This window comes from Oreochromis aureus, linkage group 22 (assembly GCF_013358895.1).
Source record: "Oreochromis aureus strain Israel breed Guangdong linkage group 22, ZZ_aureus, whole genome shotgun sequence".
In the NCBI taxonomy this organism is placed as follows: domain Eukaryota; kingdom Metazoa; phylum Chordata; class Actinopteri; order Cichliformes; family Cichlidae; genus Oreochromis; species Oreochromis aureus.
Genome location: NC_052962.1, coordinates 33773139 through 33799963, shown reverse-complemented (window position 1 = coordinate 33799963; position 26825 = coordinate 33773139). Strand labels below are relative to the sequence as shown.

Genomic DNA, 26825 nt, shown 5'->3' with positions numbered 1-26825 from the left:
ACAAAAACAAAAATGGCTCCTTTGCATTGGATCTTGTTTTAATTTACTTTTTAAAGGTGCACCACACAAGATTTTTTTTCTCTTTGCATGTTTCTCTGTTTGTGGAGTACCATCTGACACATTTTACTGTTCTGTCAGGTAGGTAGTAGTGCGTTCTTCTAACTTTTTGTTTAATGATGATTAGCAAACGTTCCCTGGCAGTAGCACTGCATGGTAAAAATGCATGCAATCTAACCTTTTCCATTTTCAATAGGCTTCAAACACCTTGCCTGTGGCTATCTGCTGATGCAGGGTACTGATCCAGTAGCAGAGTTATATTAATAAGCTCCGTCTCAGAGGAAGAGACTGGACGTCATTCTTTATGTGCAAGACAACAGCTGAAGTGAAAGAATCCGAATCGAGTTGAGATGCTTTATGTTACCCTAAGTGTAATAAAAGCTTTCTAACTAGTGTGAAACCAAACCAACATCATTCTAGTTTCTACATCATATAATGACCAAACAAAAGAGTGAAAGAGTGAAGCCAAAGCATCGACTCATCTGAACTTTTCAGTTACATCAGCTCATTTTAACCACAGTCTGCAGTTAAATAAAAAGGTTTTGCAAACATTCAAAGAAAAGCTGTGGTGTACCAACCATGAAACACCCCCAAACTGCTGCTGCTGCTTTGTTAACCTCCTCCATGCTATGTAAGCTCTGTCACTAGCAGCTACTGTCATGCACTGAAGTAAATACAGAACCACACAGAACTGAAGTGAATGCATCAGCCCATAGCATGCCATCACTGGTATCAGATCCAGCTGTTATAGTCAGGATCAGATCGATATCCAGTCGGCCATCCCTAACTCCAACCCCCCCAGCTGGTGACAGTATCGTTCTTCTGCTCTGGAGATCCACCGCAAGCTGAAGCATTACTCTAATCAGAACCCGAAGCAAGCGAACTACTGGTGCTCCTACTCTGAGCTCCCAGAGGTCCATCCACAGTCCATCCACAGGATGAGGAACTCACTGGAGACACAGCTGATATCACTATTTATTGTCTCAAAGGACACATTAGTAATCAACTGACATGACTTTTTCAGGGACGATACAGATAAGTAACAACCAACTGACCACCAGTATTTGGTACATTATTACATTTGCAGTACAAAACATAAAAACTTCGCAGTCAATATTTGGATATTTGGAAAATGTAAAAAAAAAGAAAAAAAGAAAGATGGCTGACTATTGTTACCAAAGAAGATGACAGAAGACTGCAGTAACAGCATGCAACGTAACCTAGGCAAGCAGCTGACACGGCTGCCAGCATTCATGCTTGTATGTGGTGCATTACACGTTAATTACTTTGTGGTTGTGTCCTGGTATTTTACATGTGTTGCCAGCCATGATAGAAAAAAAATGCTGGGACTTTTGTGATGTTTTTTTTTTCCACAGGCAAACATATTTGACCCTCAACTTTTTCAACTTCTTTGTACATTCCCTCACATCGCTCCCTCAAGGAACTGCTGACATCTGAGAGTCCTTACACTGAAGCTATGATTATTATTATCTCATCGATTTATTTAAAAACTGCAGCACAAAAGTAGCTGAAATGCAAAGGAGAAATCCAAGGTACTGAACAGGCCAATCACGATAGCTGTGGGCTGTGTCAACATGATATGTAATTATGTTTCTAAGTAGGTGCACATATAGGTTATAGAGGTCTCTGCAGCATAGGTTTACTACAGATTTATTAATCCCCAGTTACAAGGGAGAAATCTATGGATTCACAAAGTCCATACTTTGTTTCATCATTGTTCACTCATTCAAGGCATGGAGCACATGTCCTATACAATTGTATTTTATGTTCCTGTCCTGTGGCTAAACTGAGAACGTCAAAGAGATTTGCACACCTTTAGTTTTACTTTAAGTTTAGACGCTGAGTGACAGAAGGCATATGGAGGTAAAAGCCAAGAAAAAAACGGCACTGTCATCACCTTTTACATCCCGATAAACTTCCTGAGTGGAAAAATGTACTCCTCCAGAGGTTTTATTATCCATGTGTGGACCTAAAGGCCATTTTTTGTGAAGAAGGTCTTTAGCTTTAAGAATGACTGGTACACACAGTACCTTATTTGAACCACTGATTTAAAAACAAAAAATGTGTGATATGCTTTACTACCTGCAAAACAAATGAACCAAAGCGGTTAAAAAATAAAATCATTTTGTTGCAGCACTGGAAGGAGGGAATTTCCATTGGAGGTGGATAAAACCTCTTTGGGAAACCGCCAAACGCCTGTCAGTGTATAAACAAAAATTTAAAAAAAAGGACTCCAGGTGACTCTGGCATTCAAAGCCAGGGTTTTCCTGCATAAAACAAATTTTGCCACCCCCCAAAAAGAGCCCTTCCTTGCATAAAGTACATTATTGCCTATGAAATGGCCAAAAAACAAGTGAAAAAACACTTGTGTGACTAGTGACTTTGTGATCTGTGTTAATCAAAGTAACACAGGCTTCCATGCTTTAAAATCCAGAGCAATGCTGCTATATCTGTTTCATGATGAGCCTTGAAAATCCCTGAAAAAGCTTCAGTTCCCAGAGTACAATATCAGTGGTTTAAGAAAAAAAAAAAACAAAAAACAAAATATGCCCATGCTGATAAAAAGAACAGATAAACTTGGAGGCTGTCTTCCTAAAACACTTTTTATAAGACAAGATTACCTGGACAGCTTTTTACCATCTGGTTATCAGCTTTCCCTTGTTTTGTTTATCATGTATGCTGCCTATTTTTAGTTTAATCTACAGTTTGATCATTCCACTTTTGCATGCATGCCAAAGCATTTTGTAAACTGTGTTTTTTAAAAGGTGCTACATAAATAAAATTGTATTGTATTTCTGTGGTTATATGTTATGTAGGGATTCCAACTTTCAGAGTTTGGGATTAATAGGTGATTGAAGCCTTTGTGGTGCTGTTGAACTTTGTATGCTTGCTAAAGGTAATCTCACATTAAACCACCTTAGCTAACTAAACTCCCAGCTGTGTGTGCTTATTTGCCAACTCTTTGTCCTCAACTCGGTTTCTGAGATCAAAACTTTTGCGGGAAACCTGGACTCCGACTTAAAAGAGCCTCACCTGTTTCGTAACTGAGTCCTAGTCTGAATAACAGAACTACAATAAAGAAACACTGTCAAAAAAGCTCCAGCAATACTTTTACACACATCTGCACACATCTGGAGACAGCCCCTTCCTGTCCACACTGAACTAAGTTTGGACCAACTGAGGACGCCTAGCCTTTTATAACCGTGTCTGACAGCCGGGCTGCTCTTTGAGAGGCTTTAAGCAAACACCCAGGTGGCGTTTGTGCACCGAGGGAGTAGTATTTGTTAGCCCGGGATGTTTACAAACAATGCGGGCATCATTACTCTGAGAGCAGCTCCAGCCCAGCACATACACTTCAAAACAAAGTCAACTTCGCGTTACACACCGCGGCTCGGCAGAGGAAGTTCCGACTCTAATGCAAACGCGCACACTTGAAGTTGTTGTCAGTACCGAGAGATGCAGCTTCCCACTGGCTGCGCTATTTGATGTGGGAGACACAATTTGGAGAGGGGGAGAGAGAAAATAGGGGGAAGGCACACAAATTCATCACTTCTGGCTCGGCCGTCACTTTACCTGGATTTTTCCGAGGTGCGAGTGCTTTCCTCAGTCGCCACACTCCGCTAAATCTTCAGCGATTCACCACGAAGGGTTATTTCCTTTAAAAAAATGTCAATTCTTCTCGCTAAACAATCACTCCGCACATCCAAGATGGCTACCAGGAACACCTCCTCCTCCGATGCCCTGTTGGACAGTAGTTCCGCCTAGCTCGACTGTGATTGGGCACTGAAGGCAGCTCCCGCGCTTCTATTCGGTGAAACCGGTTGTCAGTCCAAACAGGCTGGTTTTACTACTTCCAGCGTAGCTCCCGCTCTGATTGGCCCGCTTGGAAAGGTTAAAGGGTAAACTGAGTTTTATTTTACGACCTCTCCCTGCCCCCTCAGTCACTAAACGCCCCCCACCGTGTGTCGCAATGTCTTGTGGGAAAGGAAGTTTGTGCAGTTGTTATTTTTTTTATATTTTTCTATTTTGAACGCCATGACAGTAAACGTTTATCATACTGTTGTTTTTCTGCTAAAAACTAAAAAAGTAGCTTATAATATAAATGTGACAAAAATAGATAAATGCATAAAAATAAACGTATACAAGCTGTTTATTTTATTGGGTACAAGTTTGAATATTTTGCATAATTCAATGCTTAGTCAATGATTAGTCAAAAAACTGAGACCTCTTTACATATTCTAAAGCATCATGAAGTTGGAATAAACAGTATTTGTGTTTTATATTGTGAATTTATTTGCAAATAACAATTTAATGAATGGCATTATTATATACAGTACCGTCCAAAAGTCTTGAGCCACCCTTTACGCTCCAGGTATGCTTTTACTGCAGTGGCAGTGTGTTTGGGATAACTGTCATGCTGAAAATGAAGCTGTTCCCAGCTGCTTTCACAGTTTTTATAATATCATCAGTTTTAAAAGGATCTCCAACAAATCAGCTGAAATGAAGCTCCAAACCATCACAGAGCTTCCACCATGTTGTACAGATGCCCATAGCCACTCACTGTTGTAACTCTCCTGTGACCTCCCATGTACTCCTGCAAATACTGATAATAAACTGTAGCCTAACCTTCAAAATTGGATTCAGCACTACTTTAGACCAGTTGCCTGTAATGTGCATTCAAGTTATTGTGTAATTTGGCATACCTCAGCCTTTCTCTTTTTTTTCCTTTGCTAAGAATGGCTTCCTGACAGCCATCTTTCCACTGAGACCATTTCTTATAGGCTTTAGTGAACAGCAGATATAACTGAAGAGTCAAATGCATCTCTCAGGTCTTTGCTGGATGTTTGCTGTCATTTTGGAAGGATTCAAGTAAAGAAATGGGAACAAATTGTGTGTTTTTGCAACAGGGTGCAAGTTACAAAGTGTCTAAAGACACAATTTAAAATGGGATCTTTGCTAAGTTGTGACGTGTAGACAAAACTGAACCATTTCTTGAGTTTGGTGCCTTTTTACGCTTGAATGGCTCATAGATCAGTGTAACATTAAACAACAGTCTCAAACATTTTTGTCCAGTTCCATCGGAGGAAACTGACCTGTCTCTGTTGATACTGACATTTTAAGCGCAAACCTGTTAAGTTTTATCTTATTTAATGCATTATGTTGTCATTGTTGCTTTAAAGCCACACTTGTAGTGTGTAAGTGTTACTTTAGAACATCGGCCACAGGCAGTCCAGTTCTCAAGAGGGCTCGACCATTAATAACAACCTTTGAAAAAGACCTCAAAATATTCCTCTATCTTTTAAAGAAGTAGGTTAAACGAAAAATTCAGTTTGAATTTAGTGAACAGATGATGAACAGTGTAAATTCAACAATTTCTTTCACATACAGTTGCAGTCATAAATCAGATAAGCATGTTTGCACATTGCTTTGGATTAACCATGATTGTGATAGAACAGGCTGTGAGCTATAGGCTCTACAACTAACTGTGACTTAGATCTTCGAGTCAGATGAATTTCAGACGACCAGTCTCATGATGTGATCCGTGCTCAACAGCTTCCAACAAAATGCTTTCCGATACAGTGAAAATGCTTTTTTTTTTCAATATTTCATTTTTACTGGTTGACATAATCACCTCACTTTATATTTATATCCCAGAGAGCAACAGTAACTCAACAAACACTTGTTACAAATAAAGAACACCTCAATCTGAAAGCACAGCTTTAATCTGCTGCCGTGAAGCATCCAGATGTTGGAAACTGTCAGCCGCAGTATTAAGATTTCACTTTGTTGACCCTGACAAGCCTCGACCAATCAGGATTAACAAACCCAGGTTTCAGTGTACACAAAAGAATAATTACTAACATATCTACAGGTTTAAAGTTGAAAAAAAAAAGTGTATTTCAAATATTTTCCTGGAGTTTCATCATAGATAAAGATGTTGCATTAAAATGACTCGTATAAATTTTGTATTAGTGTTGTCTTCAGTTTCATATCAGACATATGAAACTTCTAAAACTGCTTTTTTGTGTCAGGCATGTTTTGATGCATGCTCAATCATCCAGGTAAGGAAATCTCAAAAACGTTGATTCTGTTCATCTGGACGTAGCGTTTCCTGCAGGAGAAACCTTTCGTCACTCATCCAACTGACTTCTTCAGTCTCAGCTGACTGCAGGTTTCACCAACCTTATAAACAGTACATTCGCATAATGATTGAAACTAGCCCACTGAAGGAACAATGGGCTGCGAGGTCAGTTTCTTCATTAGATTAGTGAAAAAAAAAAAATTAAAATTACAACCAATTTTAAATCCCAAATGATGTGAAGCATAAAACAGACCTATAATATACCTATATTTAATATATACATTTAGGTGTGCATGAGAAAAAAAAACTGAAAATATTTTTTTGAGCCCTGATCAACATGAAGTTTTTTGGATCCCATTGATCCCTAATAACAATTTCTCTTCATTAATGAACTAAATTGCCAAATTCTTCCACAGGAGGGCGCTAGAGTCTGCAAGTCTAATTTTTTTTTTTTTTAGAAAACATCTTTTTAGCAAAACATTTCAGCCTAATTTGATTTCTTTAGCTCTTGATGACTTTGTTTGTAAACCCTGAGTTCAGCACGTTGTCACTTTGTCAGCCTCATTACATCAAATGAGTCAGAGTGGCAGGCAGTGCCTGAGGCTCCTGGCAGGAGTACTGCATGTGTTCAATGCTTTTACTGTAAACCAGAGTTAGTGTAAGTCACGGCTGAGCTCCTCACACTTCACACTGATCACATGTTATGATTCTAGAAAGAGGAAAACAATACATGTAAGGTTATTTAATCTACTGCACAGTAATATATTTTACATCTGATGTTATCAGAATTGAAAAAAGAAAAAATTCACATTACCATCAGTACTTTCACATTTAACTTAAACAACTTTTGTATGAAATAGATTGATGAATAAAGTCTTTTTTTTTAATGAAACATCAAAAATCCATGTTCATCATTTCAGTGCACAAAGGAAAAAAAATCAAACACTGAGCCAAAAATAAAGAAAATAAATATTTCTCTCTTATATAACAAAAATTCAAGGCACATTTACTTGAACTTCTGTCTCTTATACCTGCTCTATAAAATGTCTGCAGGCACTGATGAATCAGTCAGTTCCCTCTGAAATGAAAACTCCTCTCTGAGGCATTATAATTAACAACATATGTACTCTCTCTCTTTTTAATTCTTCAGTTAATCTTTGAGGTAAAGCAAAAAAAACAAAAAAAAACTACTTCAGTCTTCAGTGTGAAACACTATCACAGTTCAGAGGAGTAAAAAACTACTCTCTACTGTAATAGCTGCACAAGAAAAAAACAAACAAAAACAAGAAAAAACATAAATAAAGCAGTTCAATGAAAATAAATAAATAAGTCAGAATATGCCCTGTAATTTGGCATTTAATCTTCTCACATCCTATTATATATTCTGACTTTAAGAAAAATAAGAACAAAGTGCAGAAAACTCCACCAGCTGGTCCTTCTACCCGCCTCGCTCAGCTCTCAGTTTCTGAACCTGTAGGAGATGGGCAGCAGCTTGTGAGTCTTCTTCATGGTCTGGACTTTGGCGTGCGTCTCGTCATCCATCGTCTTGTAGCACCTCCGGGCGTAATCCAACAGCTTCTCCTTCGAGGCCTCAAACTCTCCGACCTCTGTCACCTGCAGGAACCGTTGGGACTGTTCACGGATTCTAAAATAATCTCAGTTTTATAATCAAATATGCAAAAAGAAGCTCTGTGCAATTATTCCTCTCAAGTTTTCTTATTTTTAGGGAATCCTACATCCAAATCCAGTTTATTTATATAGCACGTTTAAAAACAAAAAGTTTGCCCAAAGTGCTGTACAGAAACACAGGGTAAAACACAAAATACAACCACTGACACTCACATAAAACATAATAAAACACATAAAAACCATATCAACTCAAGCCAGTCTGAACGCTATCGAAAAAAGGTGTGTTTTCAAAAGCATTTTAAAAACAGGAAACGAAGATGCCCGTCTAATATTTAAAGGCAGCGTATTCCAAAGTTTTGGGGCCATAACTGAAAAGGCTCGTTCTCCTCTACGTTTAAGCCTTGATTTTGGGACAACCAACAGCAGCTGGTCAGCTGATCTGAGGGTCCATGAAGGAATATAAGGCTGAAGTAACTCGGAAAGGTATGGGGGAGCAAGACCATTAAGGCATTTATAAACCAGTGTTAGGACTTTGAAATTAATTCTGTGACGAACAGGAAGCCAATGAAGAGAAGACAGGATAGGTGTTACATGTTCATGGCTGTGGGTACCAGTTAAGAGGCGGGCAGCAGCATTTTGAATGAGCTGAAGACGAGCAAGAGATCGTTGGCTGACTCCAAAAAACAGTGCATTACAGTAGTCAAGCCGTGTTGAAATAAAGGCATGTATTACCTTCTCCATGTCACGTCTTGACAAATCTGGCTTCAGCTTAGCTATTTGCCTCAGCTGGAAAAAGCTTTTTTGCAACACCGAACTAATATGTTTGTCCAATTTAAAATCTGAGTCCATAATGACTCCCAGGTTTGTCACATGCTGCTTGATATAAGATCCTAGCCAACCACAATTTACGAGCAGGCTGCATGAAATATTATTAGGTCTAAATACAATCACCTCCGTTTTACTCTCACTGAAACTCAAAAAGTTCAGAGCCATCCAAGCTTTGATATCTTCATGTAAATCTATATGTAAAGAATTATTTCAAAACTAGAAACTTTAATGGAAACGTCCCCTTGAGTCTGAGCTCTGAACTTGGAAAGTGTGAAAAACTTCATTCACAGATACAACACAGATCAATATAGACCGCAAATTATTAATTTTTTTCTTCAAATTACTTAGTTGAAAGAACAGCTTCATAAAACAGGAAATCAGAGGAGTCATCACCTTCTCTGGAGCCACCAGCAGCAGCTCAGCGATGGGGGAGGTGGAGGCCATGGTGTTTCGGTCGACTCCGTGGATCTGGAAGGCTCTGGACATGCTCCTCACCCGCTGGTAGGTAGACAGGATCTTCTTGTAACGGATCAAAACCCCATCTGGGTCTTTAACTGATGGAAGGAACATAAAATGCTGAGTGAAGTAAGTGTGTCACAGACAGGAGGCTGAGGCTCCAGCACAGTGTTGTTGTAGTGTTTTTGTTTCCTGCTGATTCAGAATGGTGAGTTTCTAATAACGACTTCTTAGCTGGGGTTAGAAGTGCAAGTCGAGCCCATATTATGTATTTGAGAACATGAGGGGGTTTGGATAAGAATGTTTTTGGGATTAAAAACAGACTTCTGGATTTTAACATGACTTTTGTTTTTTAAACTTTTCACATCAGAACAAAAACAGGATTCATGTGAATTATAAAGTTATATTTACATCATGTCTTCTGTCACATGACTCTCACCTCTCTGTCGTTCCCTCCCGTGTGTGATCCTGAAGACCCTCCTCATCTTCATCCTTGGCTCTCCACAGACCCGCCCTCTGCCCTTCTTCCTAATCCCCTTCTCTACTGAAGAGTCCACATCTTCCTCCTCCTCCTCTTCTTCTTCCTCTTCCTCCACATACTCGTCCTCGGTGTAGTATTTGTCTTCTTCCACGTGAAACTCCTGCTTGGTTACAGCTAAAAAAACCCCCAACAAAACAAAAACATGAGAAAAAGACTTCTCTACTTTAAAGTTAAGCATTTAGAACATATTCATTTACATACATGTGTCAGCATCTTCCTCACCAGCGTTGCGGCGGCTCCGCGATCCTGATCCCTGGATGCGTTTGAGGGTCATCCCGGACCTGGTGGTCATGGGGGATGGAGGAGAAGGAGAGCTGGCAGGCTGGACCTTCACACCACGCTGGGCGTCCCCGCTCCACTCTATAATTAGGAAAACACATGTTTATAAAATGCTTTTTTTAGTTCTGAAAACTTTAAATGGGGTGAGACTCAACGAGCCTGACCCTCAGGACTCCTCATGCTGACGATGAAACGGTCCAGCTGGCAGCGCAGGAAGTTGCGTTCCTCCTCGAGCTCCTCGATGCGCTTCTGCAGCCAGGCGTTCTTCTCCAGAGCGACGTAGAGGTGAGCGCGCAGGTTAGAGATCAGGATGAAGGTGCTGTACTGAGAGTGAGGAGGCTCCTGGACCACTGGCTCTGCAGGAGGATGTCGAGGATGGAAAAGACGGGACAGAATGAACATAAAATAAAATAAAAAACATAGAAGTTGAGAGTTTATGAATATTTATTATACCAGGAAGCCAAAAACTGTCACCAATGTAGCAAAGATATAAACAGCATATTCAAAGAAAAATACGTTTTTGTCTACATGTTTTTGGACAGTGACATGTTTGTAGTTTTGCTTCTGTAAACCAGCAGGTTTAAAATCAAACAATCAGGATGTGACTGAAGTCAATAATTTCAGTTTTAAATGAAAGAGTTTAACAAAAGCATCAACTGTTTGGGAGTTACAGATATTTTCACTGACATACCGTCCATCATCTGCTGGCCTTGGTTCAGGTGATAGGGAGGAGGTCGTTCTATATTCTCCTCCAGGGGAAAGGAGACCTCGTAGGCATTTAGATATAAACCACCACCTCCTCCTCCTCCTCCTCCTGCTGCTGCTGCTGATGATGCTGCAGCTGCTAATGATGACTGGGGCACGTAATGCTCTGACATGAAAAAAGAAAAGAGGAAAATGACATCAAGACTCTCAAAAAGAGTAACTAATAAATCTGAAGTCTGTGAAAAATGTTTCCATCTTGCCTTTAATAAATATTACCAGCACGAACATTTTAATAGGTTAGGTGATATTCCACACAAGTGTGTGTCTGTCTGTCTACCATCTACTGTTTCATACACAAACATTAAGTTCACACTGGAGGCCTTAGTGCTTATTTTAATTATTTAGCTGTGTGTGCATTAATTTTTATGGCCAACCTCAGATGTAAAAAATAAATCATACACAGAAATATCTGATTTCTGGGACACATAACTTTGCTGTGGCTCTGGGCTACACCCTGGACAGGTCACAAGTCTCACACAGACACTTACATTCACACCTATGACCAATTTAGAATCACCAATTAACCAAACCCCATTAACTACATGTCTTTGAACGTGCAGTCAAATATATATTCACGATTATTGTTATTATTGGGCCACAGTAGTAATAAGTCTCTGGTTTCAACGTTTCAAAGGTTGTGATTTATTTAGGAAATGCTCTTAATTAAAAAGTCATTTTTATATAGATTATTAAATTCAGTTTTTCCAAATCCCGAGTCAAAGCATAATACAAAAATCAGTAGCAGTGACTCAATTTTGCTGTACTTGCTAAAGCTAAAGCTTTTCCCTTTAGCTTTACTAGCTTAACGTCCTACCCAAGCTCAAAGACATGATGTTTATAAAAATATATATATAATAATATGAAACAAAATAACGAAGCGAAAGTTTACATTTTAAAAAGAGGCTCTTATGGTTGACGAATGCAGATTAATTACTGCTTATCAGTCGCTTGTTAAGGTTAATAAACCTACAACTCACCGAGGTTACTCGCATAGCCTGGTAGCCCACTTACGCTTCAGAAAAACGGAGTGAATGCCCAAAGAGTGAAATGAAAAGAAGAAAGCAGAGCATCAATAAAACAGTCATTACAAAAAACTAGCAAACAAACAAGAACCGTGTATTGTCAGGGCACAAAAGGGCAGCCAGCACTGCTTCTCAGGAATGTTTGTGTTCAGGTTTTAGCAGCGTTAAAGCTACAGGTGAGTCCACTTTTCATTCTTTTATCATGTGCAGGGAAGAAAAAGAAAGAGTGCGTTTGGAGAAGGTGTAAAAGTTTAAATGTCTGACTCCTGGAGCTCGTACGCCGTGCTGTGGGCAGGTGGATGCCCCGCATGTTGTTACCTGGTGGGCTTGCATCCTCTCTGCTGGTGGAAGGATTCATGGCTGAGAGGTCTGCCGGGCAGCAGCTACAGAGCGGTAATAAACCGGGTGTTTGGATAAACCTGTTATTATTTGTCTCCAGTAGTTCTGTGCGCAGTTATACTTGAGTAATATGACCTGAAACCAGCCACACCTGCGGCCCTACAGCCCGCCTCGCACACTCCCTGTAGCAATTACCTGATTATACTGGCGGGAACAGGTGTACCGCGCGCAGATTTAGTTGTTTCACACATGCGCAGAGGGGTGGTGTTTTTTTGTTTTAATTTTTTTTACTCCCTAAAACAGTCCCCAACCCCCGGGCCTGGGACCGGTACCGGGCCGCGAGAGTTGAGGCTCAGCCGTGAAATGTATGGTTTTCAGGGTTTTTATCGGTTTTCAGCGTTATTTTGTTATCGTTTTTATCGTTAACTCGGTTTTCCTGGGTCTTTTCACGTGTGTTATGAATAAATCTTCTTTTTTTCGGTACCGGCACTAGTTTTATTTTGTTGTATTTATCCGCGACACCTTATTGCCGGTCCGTGAAAATATTGTCGGGCATAAAGCGGTCCGTGGCGCAAAAAAGGTTGGGGACCGCTGCCCTAAAAGATTTCCATTCAAATTAAAAGAAATATCTAAAAAGTGTTTAAAGGGACCCTTATTATTCTTTATTAAGGGACTCAATAAAAACACTGACATTAAATAAATACAGTGAAACGATAACAATAAAAAGTGCGTTTTAAAAATGAATTTCTTTGCGTTTATGAAGCTGTAAAACACCAGGAAGCAAAGGAAAAGAAAAAGAAGAAGAGGGTAAAATCCAGACCGGAAACGTGTCACCAGAAGGGCGTGGTGGCTGCAGGTGAGTAAGAGCGCAGATCAAGGCGGAAGTGAAGAACACGGTGGAGAGAACAAACCCGTCTACTGAGGCGTTGTTTTTTTATAACTTAACGGACAACAGCAGCACGTGAGTCAAAGTTTATGTGTGTAAGAAAGTCTTTAAATTAACTTTAGTTCATAATCCGGCTGACCTAACCGCTAAAATAAGCTCCCCGCACTGCTGGCAGGTCCTCTCCAAAGTAAAGAAAGAAACCGTGAAAATTAATGAACGGCATCAAATACAGATTTTACGGATTTAGCGTTGAACACAGAACACGAACGTAATTTTTATGGATCAATTTGTAAAATTTACTTTGGAAATGTCTTTGAAGCCAAAAATCATACGCCAGGTAAATCTGATTCTTTAAAAATTATTCGTGAGCGCAAAACAAGGCATGATTTACTGTTTTGTTTGCCTGAGTCCACCTGTATGAGTTCACACAGAGGTTCTGTCTGATATCCGGATGCTTTTCTGGCTTTTGTTTGGGAAAGTAACCTCTTTAAATGTGCAACTCTTAATTTATTAATTAGAGCTTATATTTTAATAGGTCTGATGTATTATTTATTTATTAGCAAGATTTTTGCTCATAGGACTGTAACTTAAAAAAAACAACAGCACTATTACTTTTTTTTTAGCTTTACAAAACCGAGGTTCATGAGTCATTGCTTATGTTTTTACAGTTATGTTCTCCTGGTACAAACCAGGCAGAAACAGCTCTGGGTCTAGTTGACCGCTTGCAAAAAGATTGAATCCTCCTGTCAAACACAGTGAAGCCGTACTCCTTTGTGTACAGTGTACTCTTTACCGGCTTCAGTTAGTTCAAAATGCAGCTGCGTGTCTGCGTTACAACTGTGAAGTACTATGGTCTACTTTGTTGTTTTTAATATGTGCTATATAAATAAATTTTGGTTTGATTTGATATGTTTGGTATAGTCTTATAAGGGTCTCACACAGGCAGCTTTCACATAAATCAACCCTCTTATGATGAGCAGGCAATTGAAATTTGGGATAAGAAGCTGATAACGTTACAGTGTTTCCATAGTCTTAAGAAATTAAACATGTAAAGTTTTGTATTTTATTACATTTGCCGATCTTAGATTACTTTACAGATGCTCACACAATCAGCGACTAACACAGTAACCTTGTGGTTCCTCTTAAGGCTTTTGGCTCAGTAACACATGGAGCATCTATGGAAGCTGCAGGTTGCCATTGGAGACGTGAATCTTCTTACCTCCAGAACTTAAACTGCCCCTGACTGGGATCATCTTAAAACTAAACTGAGACAGTTTTTAAAGCAGACTCAGTCACGAATCTTGTGTGACCTGCTGCTTCTGGTTCTGTGGTACATTATTATACTGCAGCTAGTATTGTCTTTCTGCCTGAAAGACACTGTTCTAGTAGAGATTTTGAAAAGTTTCAGGTCCCTACTGTCGCTAGCTTTCTAATGAAAAGGAAAATAGTTTTTTTTTTTTCTTTTTTTTGGAAATCCTCTTTAGAAGGCTATCTTAAAATGTAATTATCTAGTTAACCACTTGAGCTAGAGCCTTCATATTATCTGGTACTCTATGATTATGAACGCTCAGGAGTGGTGTTCAGTTTAACACAGAACCACTGAGGCTCAAAATCCCTAAAATATTTGAATGTCTCATCTCTGCCAGCAGGTCAAAAAGACACGTCTTCATCCAAGTTCAGTGTGGTATGTGGTATTCCCGGGTATTACAGAATGTGCTAAATCAAATGAACTTTTCTAGAAAGAGAAAGTTTGCTTTAGTAAACATCCAAAATCTGTGACGATGCTCATCTCATTTTCCCAGAATATGTTTACAACAGATCATCATCAGAGTTGCAGGCTTTTGAACTGAGCACTGATAACAAGCTGGATGGTCTCTCTCCCCTGTAATGTTTTATGTATATATGTATGTAGATGTTTGTATGATATTGATGTTTTAAAAGTCCAAACATTGCAAACGAGCTTAGGCTTTAAATGCTGTCAGAGTTCATGAAACGTACGCGTCCCTATAAACCTGGCAGGAGTTACCTGTGCTGACATTAACCAGTTATAATGTGTTTGTCTGTGATGTGTTTCCACAGTCTGTATATGAGTTAAACTAAGAGCTGATTTCCAATCTTCTTTTGACATTTCAGATTCTAGGCCTCTGTCCCAGGTATTTAGCTTTAATCTAAACTCTGATCAGAATGTAAATGTCTGAATTCTGTGTATTTACAACATTTAATTGAAACATTTAATATGTTTAATTTTGTCAGTGTTAACGTGAATCATTCTTCCACTAGTGCATGTGGAAGCATCAGTCTAACACTAACTGATCCTGTAGCGGGTTTAGTTCACCTGTGGTTCTGTCAGATTGTAACAGTCTTTTCTCTCCTCCTCCCTCCCAGCTCCATAATGGGCGGATATACTGGGTTGTCCCACTGTAAACTGGCTCTGGCCTTTGCCGTGTTTATGGATGTAGTGGGTGGAGCCGCTCTGCTGGTGGGGGTCTTCGCCAATCTGAAGATCCAAGACAGGGACTTTGGAGACGTGTTGGTCTACTCTGGTATGCTTGTGTGGCTTAATCAAAAGCACAAGTGGGTTGACATTAAACAGAAGTGACGAGTCAACTGGAGCCTGAATTAATGTAGACTCACAGTCATAGCAGCATATACATTAATTCACAAGCAGAGGAAGGAATTTTACACATCTCTGTGAACTTTAAAGCATCAAAATTAGCTCTCTGCAAAAGTTATTATAACTTCAGGTACTCTGTGAATGGCTGTCTGCATATTTGTAGCTATACACCAGCACACACACACACACACACACACACACCTCCTCTGCACCCGCTAGCTAAAAAGCTAGTACTCTGACAATGGTGCCAAACAGGGAGCTGATACTGGAGGCAGACAATTTCAAGAGAGGCGGAAGGCTGAACCGAGAGAGACAGCCATGTCTCCATTTACCTTCAGGGAACAGACAAAATGTGATTCTCTGAGCCAAATCTCAAAGTGATGGAGCTTCAAAAGCAGATTTCTCACAGCAGTGAAAATAGTCGAGTCAGCTGTTTTCAGAATAACTGCAAAGTTTATTTGCAGATTCTTTCCTGGCTGGAAGCTGGGCTGTAACATCCACCCATCCACTCATGCATCCATCGAAATGTGCAAGCAAACTGCATATATGACGCCAGTGATGTAATTACCATTTCCTGGTGATTGGTGATTTTGTCCAGCTGGTCGAAAGCATCCAAACTAAAATGTAAATATCAGTTACCTTTATGATATTTTGATAGAACTGCAACAAAATAGACGAGGAGATAAAATGTTACACAAAAACATGAGAAAACTTTTGGGGGGGAAATCAGCTATTACAGAAAAAGTCTTAAGGTTTTTAAAGTAAATAAAATAATTAAAATGACACATGAGCTACATCTTTTTTATTATTTTTATTAAGGAGATCATCTTTGCTTCTTTCTCAAAACTAGATCATAAAATGGGCCGGGGTTGTAATTTCTCTGTTTAGATGAATTTCCATGACCTAGTAATAAATAAATGATGAATCCGTGTCCTCCGCTCAGGAGCCCTGTTTTTACTCGTGTCTCTGGCCGGATGGGTGTTGTGGTACAGCGGAAACATCGAGGGCCTGTCACTTGCAGATGACAAGAAGCAGGGACACATCAGCTACGCCGTCGACCGCATCGCCCGAACCCTCAGCCGCAAGATACGCTCGCACAGATACCACAGCTGAGCAGGAAGTCCCTTTCATTTTAAAAGCCTTTTGATGGTGTTCAGTGTTAATGAAAAACAGATGCTGAATCAAACAGTGTGTGAAAGTGTTACAGACCTCTCCAAAGATTTCAGAGTGTTACAAAGCTGAACTGTTTGCCTTATTATGACCAGTATTCTTCTTGTTTATATATGTCATCTGACTGTTGTTTAACAGAGCAGTGGTGTCTCATTGGATTTCAATAAAAAAAAGCACTTTTTATAATTATGAAAATGTGTTTTTTGTTTTATTTGATTATCAAGTTAATTTAAAACTGACTTAAATATTTTATTTGAAACTAAAAATGCAACAAAAATAAATGTCATGTTAATATAAATACAGCAATCTGTCAATAGAGACACAACAGTAGGCTACAGCAGGACAGGTACTACATGCGTTATGTCATTAAATGGCCTATTAATGCCATTTTATATATGTTACAATATAACAGTTGTTAGAATTCACTATTGTATTTATTCATGGCTTTACATATATATTATATAGAGAACAATACAAGGCTAATACACATATAAACCCCTGTGCATATGTTAGAACTGTTTACAATTAAAATGACTTTTCAGTTGGACAACATAATGAAGAGGAAATAAAGTTGTAATGAGGTTACAAACAGGAAAGTAGTAAAACAAAGCACAGAAATATCTAAAGTCATACCATATTGTAATATATATTAAATATTATAATATATATTAAGCATTTTACTCAGTGGTGTTTCACTGAGGTTTTGACCTCCCCTGTGTCATAATCATACATTCAATAAAGGCTCTCTACTGCCCTCTACTGGTGAGCTGTGGGACTTAGAACAACAACAATTTCCATCTATAGTCTTTACAGTAGAAGAAGCTTATGGGAGTGACTTGTAAGATAAAATCATTTTGAATTTGAATTTAGATTTAGAAAAAAAAAAAATCAAACTAAGAATTTCTAAAGTTTTATTTTTTTTTTCTTTGTACAACCACAAATCCAAAAAAAGTATAGGAAACAGAAGGCAGTCATTTCCAGATCCTGTACCCCATATCTTATACACAGTAAAACAAAGAAAACAAATGAAATGGTTAAACTGAGAATTATAAGAACAAAATAAAGTCATCTTGAATTTAATGGGTCAGGGTCGTGTTTGCTGCCGTGGAGCTTCCTGTCTTCTTTCTCGCTGTTTGGGAGAGGAATGTTATCCCACTGTTATCTGATGGAGCTGCTCAACAATCCTAGGTTTTCTTTGTTGTATTTTCATTTCATGATGATCCAAATCTTCATTTTTTAGTTGATGAAAGGTCTGAACTCCATGCAGCCAGTTTAACTTCCAGCCACATGTTGCTCTAAAACTTGAATATACCTTTCAGCATTCATGGTGTTGGAAGCTGCTGATTGTATAGGCAGTAATGAGCCTCCATACCATCAGAGTTGCAGGCTTTTGAATTGAGCATCTTACTACCGAACAGTTTTCTATTTTTCCTCAGATTAGCTTTAGTCCAAAAACAAACAAAACCATGCAGCTTTTTATCCATGTTAGAGCTTTAACCTGCACCTGTGGACGGCACAGTGAACTGTGACCTTTACAGAAGGTGATTTCTGGAATTGTTCCTGAGCTCGCGGGCATTCCTAAATGTTTTGGGGATATTATTTGCTGCAGTTGATGATATATTCAAAATCTTCAGAATTTTATGTTGAGGAACATTATATTGAAGCTGTTCCAGAATTTGTAGATGCAAACACCTTTTCAGTTTCAGTGTTTTAGTTAACCTTAACGTCCTCCGTCGAAACATTAACAGATCACTAAGATAGTAGATAGACTGGGTTTGATCTAAAACAATGCTGTATGATATCTCATAAACAAACTATATAATTTCCACTGCTTTATTAAAAAATACAGAACAGCTACTGTTCTTTTTTATAACATCTAGATTTCCATCTTCAGGACTCAGTTACTATGTATATGTATGAGGGCGCATGGGAGAGAATTACTTCACCTTTACTGGTCTCTGCTGGTGCAAAGTGGGAATTACAACATCAGCAAACATTCAGTAAAGAACACAGTTAGCAGCATTAGTTATTCTAAAGCTAGTGAGTGGAATATGCCTAATAATAATGAATCAAACTCTAGTACAGTGTTTGGCAATGTTTCACAATTCAATATGTGAGTAATATTACTGTGGTATGTACCATCACCCAGCCCCCAAACCTGTCACAAAATATACATCATAACCATGACCTTGAGGACAACCTTAAAAAAGCTTTCAGCTTTCAATCCGGAGATCAGAATCTTCTTTACCTGCCGTGCAGCTTGGCCCAAGCTGAGGAATGAACTCCACCCAAGCTCACAATTACAGCAGCCCCCATAAAAAGCAAAGAAGAAACTAAAGACGGGAACGGATTCAGAAGCTTGTTTCCTTATCTGGCTCACCTCTAACCTTGCTGCAGAAAATGGCAGACGTGTCTCCTCAAGTAATAGATTACTCACTGGCTGCAGTCCCAGTAGCAAGTGATTAGATCAATTACAGAGTCTGTAGAGCAGCAGATCAGACAGGCCAGTGACTGACCAATTACTAGTCAGTGCTTCCTTAGAAGGTGGACGCCACATTTAGATGTTTAAAACCAGAGCAATCACAGAAATAGTTCAAGTTGTAGATAATAATAAATAGAAACTCAACATTTTATAAACGTGAAAGCTTGTTTCCTACAGGCCAAGCTGAAGAAAGTAATTTAAAAAAAAAAATCTTTTTCTTGTGTTTGCATAAGATAACTTGTTCCCACAGGATTTTAAAAAGCTCCATGTGGTGTCAATCCTATTTTTTTTTTTTTTGGGTGGAGTGCTAAATTATCAGCTAATGCTAGCAAGCTTGATCAAATGGACTCTACAGGTAACATTACTTTAATCTGTAAGTTTAAAACATTAAACAGATGTACGAGACTAGTAGATGAGGATGCTGCCCCAACTAACTGTTGCTCGCAGGGTTGCTATTTGTCAGATATCCCATCCATGACCCAAACAGCAGAAACATGATTGAGAAGTCCAGTTCAGTGACTCCAGATAGTAGAAGTGACACCGACTGGCTCTAACTCCAGTAAGCAGGTGGATGTCACCATCCATACAGTTTTTATAAATGGGTAAACTATCCATAGATAGTATCCATGCGTTTTAATTCTGTAAAGTTGGGCACTTTAACACAGGCTACAGGGGTCGACTCATTTTGTGTGCTAGCCTCAAGTGGACATTGGAGGAACTGCAGATATTTGCACTTGAGTGTTGGAAACCCAGACAGTGCTGAAGAGTTGGTTACTGACATCAGTTAAATTCATATTTTCTTTGTACAAAAATAACTCATTCCCAAAATTAAAATAAATAAATTTTAAAAAGCAGCTGAGACTTGTGGTTTTAGAACTAAATATAATTCTAAATATTAGTTTTCATAAAATTTACATCAGTTCTATCCAAGAAATCCATTCTAAAATAAAGAAATCTGATTCTTCTCTTTATTAAGCTTATTAGGATCCAGCTGCAGTCGGGTTCTGTTAAGACTATCTAATAAATGATCTGTTTTAGATCGAGTCTGACATGTTTTCTTAGGAAATTTGCTGCGCCTGGCCTGGGTTGGCCTTAGGCTGTATGCTAAGCCCCTGACAGGTGGTAAATCAAGTGGATTAAATTTGGACTACAGCTTGAGAATTGTTTGACCCCACTTTAACCTGACGCACTTATGGTTTGAAATCACTGCTGGCCTTCAGGTCATCTGCTACAATAGCAATCATGAACATCGGAAGTTCGCAGCTCGACCTCAGTGTTCCTCTACAGCTCAGCATGTCCAGTAAAGTCACTCCACTCTCAGTCTCCTATCCTGAATAACCTTACTGGTTTCTCTGTGTGAGGACAGCATTCCCTGCAGACAGTGATTATACAGCTAATAATTGGATCATGACGCAGCGAGGACGTTTTCACTGGTCTTGTTCTCACTACCTGCAGCAGTAGCAAATAACCACGAAGCATGATGTTTTAGAGTCAGACAAGACTTTATGGGGGACGGACGGACGGACGGATGGATACATGCATACATACTCTGTCTCTTATCTGGAGCTGGGTCGCAGGGCCAGCAGCCTAAGTACAGAAGCCCAGACCTCCCTCTACCTGGCCACCTCCTCCATCTGCTCCAGAAAAAACTCACAGAGGCAGCAAGCCGAGGGATATTATCATACCCACCAAAGCCTGCTGCCTATTGTTACGACCCGGCTCTGCTAGGCGACAAGGGCTGTAACATAAATGAGTCCAGAGACAGGAGGGTTACATAAAAAGAAAAACATAAGGTTTATTAACACAACTGAAAACCGTTAGTGAAACTCACTAGGCAGTGGGGTGCTTTAAACGAACATAACAAACAGCTCATATATTCAAATAACACTAATCATCTAATGACAATCACCTAAACATCTTACAGGTGGCTACTCCAAAACAAAGGCTCAAAAGGGCAGCAGTACAAAGGCAAAGGCGGGGGGGAACAATCTGCACAGTCTATTCATAGTTCCATGTCCCAATCACTTCATAATAAAGACTCCTCATTTTATACTCTCAGGTAATTGCAGGCAGCTGTGTCATTGGTCTGTCACACTCAAGGCTCCTGCAGCAGCCAATGGTGTGAGTGGTCTGGCACACTCTGATCTGCATGAAGTTGGAGCGGGCATAGGTCCAGACCAGCCAATCCCCCGTGAGTCCCAGAACACTTTGATTTCCATAGAGGAAGGCGGGGCCACCTGAGGCCAGAGGCCGTAACACCTATCACCAGGAGCAACTCCAGACTGAGACAGAGTCTAGCTCAGGAGACCTCCAGGAGGTTCCTGAGCCCAAGCCATGTGTTGATGTACCTCTCAACCCCACGCACTCACTGCTTCCCCACCAGAGAGATGACGTTCCATGTCCCAATCACTAGTCTCAGTAGCTGTGGATCGGTCCCTGGTGGACCGATCCAGCAGCTGCTGGAAAATAAATATAGTTCTGTGCATTATGGCCAAACATCTCCACTTTGGACTCATCTGTCCATTGGCTTCTCTTGACAGCTCTTCTAAACTAGCCATACTTTTTAGTCTTTCTGTAATGCCATGATGTAGCTAACATAAACCATGCTAACTGAGGCCTGCACAGTCTGACACGTTTATTTTGCTGTTTCTCTGATAATGCTCTGCCTGCCTTGCTGGGACAGTCACTCCTTGGGAACTGCTTTGAATGTTTTGGACTTCAGCTGGTTTGGAAATGGTGTAATAGCCCTTCCTATATTGATGGGCAGCAACAATTGCAGACATGAGATCAGTGCTTTTGTATTTTTCCTTGGCTTTATGTTAATACACACAAATGCTCCAGACCGGCAAACTACCAAACCTTTTTTAAAAAAAATAGAAATTCTTACAATTGCTTATGATCAGTGAATCAAATGTACCTAATTATCTGGCTGCTACTTACCCCCTTACTTACTATGGAAACAGTAAGGGTGTAGGTAGTTTATTATGGCACCAAACACATGAAAGTAGTATGATTGCATTGTAGGTTTAGTTTAGTTTTTTTTTCTATAATATTTTTCAATATTAACAATAGATTAAATTGCAGTGTTTCATTTCCAAGTGACCTGGAACTCTAACGGCACTCTGGGAGTATTGATTTGGTCCTATGTGCTTAGACCAAATCAATACTTCATCCTTTTAATGAACATGATTAGATATGTTGGCACACAGCACTTTTTACATGCTAGTGGGAATAAGAGCTTTTTTAAATGTATCTTTTTGTACAGCTCTCTATTTTGGGTCAACAAGTAGCTGACCAACTGACCAAACAATCCAATGACATAGATCAATTTTAGGAAGACAACAAAACAAGAGCTTTGGCTGAACTAAAGGGAATAGATGCTTTTACAATTATCAATAAACTCGTATTTATTTTTTTTTATAATGCTGCTCAATTTATGTGATAGCTGTATGCTAACAATCAACATTACATTTGCTTCACCCAGTCTAAAGTAACTGCACAAGAGCATTAGTCCCGCCTCCTCACACGGTCCGTATCCTCAGTTATTTGGCCGACTGTTCATCTGACCTCCCTTACCTCCTTCGACTAGTACCCACACTGAAGCCATGATATCAATTAGGATGTCTAGATTAAATATTCTTTTTCTAAGAACAGATTCCCCAAGGTCAAGCCAAAGAGCTTTGATAAAACCTCTCAGCTATGTTCAGGTAACCCTAGATTTTCCATTCCCTTTATTAACTCTCTGTCTGCTTTGCATTGCTGCCAAATCCTCCTTACGCTGCCTAACATCACCACCTCCACCGCTTCTCTCAGGCTCTCCTTCTGTTGCTCCATCTTAATCCCCGCCTCCTTACAATCAAAGGATTCCCTTTCTTAGAACTCAATCTTGTAGGTTAAAGGTGAGACAGTGACAGGGAAAGGCTTGTCCCAAGAACCAAGGGACAAAAACAGCTAATCCAATAAATCCTGATGGGAATATCCTTGTTCTTAAAAAAGGCAAGATGATTGGGAATGAAGTCCAATAAAGCAAGAATTAAAAAGGGGGGTCTAAAATATGTGTTGGATGGTCAGAAACCCAGAAGAATGAAAAATATAGTAGTCATAGATAATTGTTACCTTCAGTGAGAGAAGAATTGCAAAAGGGAACTAAATTGATGCTGTAATTTCTCTAATAAAAATGGAAAATGTCAAAAATAAATCCAAAACAAAACAAAATCCAAATCAAAAATGTTCTCCTCCTTTAAATCAGTGGTTCATGCATTATCAGGATGCCAACAGAGCAAATTCCCAAAAATCAAAAAAATAGTATAAAAGTGTAAATTTAGCTATCCCAGACTTAAATTCTTGTTCTGTGGTTGGAAAGTGTTTGTCTCTTTATGGAACTCATTACCCCACCTGCCACCTTTTTGGAGCTTTGTTAGTTGGTATTCTTGTAAAATCATATAGCAGCAGGCATATTGGAAGATGATGATAAATGAGTGGTTAAAGTGAAAAAAAGCCGATAAAGCATCAGTATGTTTAAAGGGAGAATGTGTTGAATAGTTGAAAGTCTTGACCAACATCATGGTGGGCTTCAAAAAGACAGCTGTGCATTAGTTACCTTGGCCATGAATGTTTTTAGGGTAAAGAAAATTAGATTCTCCTCATTTACAAGTATCTTTGGGGTTTAAATGCTAATGTGCTTACTGATAATATTCCATTTTTAAAAGAGAGACAAAATCAATGAAAGCTATGCTAGTCTGAAAATTGGTTGTGCCGATTAGCAAGAAACAAATAAAAGGTCAGCATCTCCCAAAAGCCACTCTGACGTTTGGACTTAAGATACTGATGAGTGGCCGACGCTCCACACACTTGTCCCAAACCTCACTGATCATGTCAACTTGTCTTGTTGATGACGGCCTGGTTTTGTATCATGTTGTCAAAGCGAATCACCAGTAACAACATGTCAAATCTGAAGTGACATAGAGGCCTGAAGAATTCAGACTCAGCATCCCATGGACTGCAGGTAGATTCATTTCTGGATCTGTACACAACAAAATCCAAAGACTCTTGTACACTTTGATGTCTTTCCGGGTTACCCACTTCCAATTGTCCTTGTAAGTCTGCTTCCTCTCCAGGTTAGCCAAGTTTACCACTCTGGTTTTGATGGACTCTGTCAAGAACTGTTTAAAGCAGGATGTGATGTCATCAGTCCAGGATACGGCATATTTTGTAGTTTTCTGATATTATTCTGATGACATTCTCAGCTGAAAGCCTAACTTCATTCTCATGCAGGGAGAAGTTCCCATTCTTTGACTTGAATGTGACAGCAACCTTCATATGGCCATTGACCTCATCAATGAATCCCTCCTCATCAGCCATTTCTCAGTCTGGATTATATTCTGTGTCGTCTTCAGCTTCTGATACTTCCTCCTTTAATCCATCCTCACTGTCAGTTTTCTGGCCTCTATCCTCCTCACAACTGTAGTGATCAAATATGTCATAAAGAGTAACAGTTATGGTATATTGACCTGCCTTGGTGCTGCCACACAGTGACTTGTGAGCAAGGCTTCAAAAAAGCATCATACACCAAAGCTACAAGAAACGTTCAATGCTATTGAAACGATGTTGCAACTGTTTGTCAGAACTGCCAACGCAGGAGCTGTTCCTGTGGAGGAGAGGATTGACTGGGCAAAGGATCCGATAGTGGTTGGTGTGTGTGTGTGTGTGTGTGTGTGTGTGTGTGTGTGTGTGTGTGTGTGTGTGTGTGTGTGTGTGTGTGTGTGTGTGTGTTTTTGTGTGTGCACATGCATTTTGTGTATGGAGATGTCCCTGAACTCACATAAGTTGTCTCCCCCATTCGTTTCTAATGACTGGTCATTTTGGACTGGAAACACAAAGAGGGTACAAATGTTGAATAAAATACACAAAACTGTATGCAGACTAATACAAATTAATTTGTGTGTCGAAATCCTATTTGTAAACAAAGTCATCGAATCTTAGGTCAGTCAAACTTTCAAATCGGTCGAATATGAAGGATAATATCACCAAGGTGTCATTTCTTGTTTTCACTTTCTAAAAAACTTAAATATTTATCTGTGGCTTGCTAAACTATACTGAAACAGTAATACATTTTATAGAACTCATAGTGATTTTAGCTTCCTAACATTAGCCTGCATTAGCTGATTTTTATTCCAGCACTATTCAAGTCAGACTAAATCTGAACAAGTTCAAAGGTTGTTTTTTTTTGTTTGTTGCTGCAGGAAGTTATTTATTCTTGAAAGCTGACATTGCATGTCTTCTTCATCCTCTCTGGCAGAGCTCTGCTATGTGTCCAGTGGTAAAATCCAAAGATCCGTGGAGCTGTGGTTAATGATGCCAAGAGGAGGGCAGGATGATGAAGTTAGGCCTCAGCACGTCAGCACAGGATTTAAGATGTTTTACTTCTATAGAAGAGACATCAGCTGTTTGCCAAGAGAGAGCTTACGGTACATGGCTCTAAATTTGTCCTGCATTAGAAAATCAGTACAGCTCCGCCTGACAGAAAAGCAGTGGGTGGAGAGGATTTCTGCAGGTAGCTACTTATGTCATCTTAATCAGGTAGAACAGAGACATCGCCATCAACAAGTCAACATCACAGTTGCTGTTGTTGATGATGATGATTACATAACAGAGTTCACTTTCTGAGTTTAGAGTAGGAACTAAAAACAATCAGAGCCTTGTGGCAAAATAAATGAGTAAAAATATTAAAGTCATTAATTTGAGAATGCAATGCAGAAACACTGAATAGAGTAAAGGGCCCTTTCTAAACCAGTACGACCTGTGCTACATTGAACACAATTCTTTATGAAGTCTTAGTCACACACACTCAGAGACCCACTGGGGTCCCAGTGGTTGGGTAGTGATTGCTGGCTGTCGCTAGGAGAATCTGGTTGCACAGAGTGTTGTACTGAATAGCTCTATGTGATTCCTTTGATTGCTAACAGATTGCCTCAATATTCTGTGTATTGCCTCAAAGACACCAGCTTGTCTGCAAACACTTGCCAAATTCTCAAAAGTGGCATTGAAAGTTGAAAAAGCGTGACACAAATTGAAAATGACAATATTCACATTCAACATGTTTCAATAAGAGAAACTTTTACTTTGAAGGTGAACATTTCCACCTTTCAGGTTTCACTACCTCTTGGAAAGCAGTTGAGCAGTTTGTCTGGTTGTTTGCAGAGAAGTTGGCATCTTCCATACAAAGTATGGGCAGCCTAGCTGATTCATGAGCAATCAAAGCAAACGCAAAACACGTTTTGGGTGTAGTACAGCACAATATACTGCTTTGCAATCAGTTTCACCCACCAACTGCCATTCAGCAACCGTTCCAACAAACTGAAGAATACACCTTTTTCCTTCCCAGTAATTGCTTGCAGATGGTTGTTGACAGTCTATAGGCCTCTGTTACTGGGGTCTAGCATTAGCATGGTAGCTTGGACGTTAGCACTGTCATCACTCATCATTATGAGCCCAGGTAGGATGTGAGATGGAGTGTGTTTGAATGCACTGAAAGACAGAATGCGTTCCCTGTGCCCTCCTAGTTTGTCTCAGAGATTGAGTTTATAAAATGATGTAACTATAAATGATGTGACTTTTGTAATTCTCATCACTTATGCATGACTGTGTGGGCAGT

The 26825-nt window shown here is 39.5% G+C and overlaps 3 protein-coding genes across 7 annotated transcripts in view; 1 reads left to right on the top strand and 2 right to left on the bottom strand.

Moving 5' to 3' along the window:
* Nucleotides 1-3806, bottom strand: part of cnot3b (CCR4-NOT transcription complex, subunit 3b) — a 44860-nt gene extending 41054 nt beyond the window's left edge. The window contains exon 1 of the mRNA XM_031729219.2: nucleotides 3652-3806. The gene's annotated coding sequence lies outside the window, so the exon portion shown is untranslated. The remainder of the gene's footprint in view (nucleotides 1-3651) is intronic.
* Nucleotides 3807-6827: 3021 nt separating this feature from the next.
* ccdc106b (coiled-coil domain containing 106b) lies at nucleotides 6828-12231 on the bottom strand. Of its 3 annotated transcripts, XM_031729014.2 has the most exons (8): nucleotides 11999-12229; nucleotides 11636-11670; nucleotides 10585-10764; nucleotides 10058-10249; nucleotides 9816-9974; nucleotides 9513-9728; nucleotides 9011-9171; nucleotides 6830-7774 (listed from the first exon to the last, which is right to left on the bottom strand). In XM_031729014.2, the coding sequence occupies exons 3-8, from the start codon at nucleotides 10592-10594 to the stop codon at nucleotides 7619-7621; spliced, it is 894 nt and encodes a 297-aa protein (XP_031584874.1). In that variant the 5' UTR covers nucleotides 10595-10764; nucleotides 11636-11670; nucleotides 11999-12229; the 3' UTR covers nucleotides 6830-7618. The 3 variants fall into 3 exon arrangements, with proteins under 3 accessions (XP_031584859.1, XP_031584874.1, XP_031584867.1); XM_031728999.2 differs by lacking the exon at nucleotides 11636-11670 and having other exon boundaries at nucleotides 6828-7774; nucleotides 11999-12231; XM_031729007.2 differs by lacking the exon at nucleotides 11636-11670 and having other exon boundaries at nucleotides 6832-7774; nucleotides 9837-9974; nucleotides 11999-12230.
* A 602-nt stretch (nucleotides 12232-12833) lies between these two features.
* tmem238a (transmembrane protein 238a) lies at nucleotides 12834-16884 on the top strand. Of its 3 annotated transcripts, XM_031729193.2 has the most exons (4): nucleotides 12854-12980; nucleotides 15039-15058; nucleotides 15291-15448; nucleotides 16463-16884. In XM_031729193.2, the coding sequence occupies exons 3-4, from the start codon at nucleotides 15298-15300 to the stop codon at nucleotides 16630-16632; spliced, it is 321 nt and encodes a 106-aa protein (XP_031585053.1). In that variant the 5' UTR covers nucleotides 12854-12980; nucleotides 15039-15058; nucleotides 15291-15297; the 3' UTR covers nucleotides 16633-16884. The 3 variants fall into 3 exon arrangements, with proteins under 3 accessions (XP_031585045.1, XP_031585053.1, XP_039462069.1); XM_031729185.2 differs by lacking the exon at nucleotides 15039-15058 and having other exon boundaries at nucleotides 12834-12980; XM_039606135.1 differs by lacking the exon at nucleotides 12854-12980 and having other exon boundaries at nucleotides 15037-15058.
* The last annotated feature ends 9941 nt before the right edge of the window (nucleotides 16885-26825 follow it).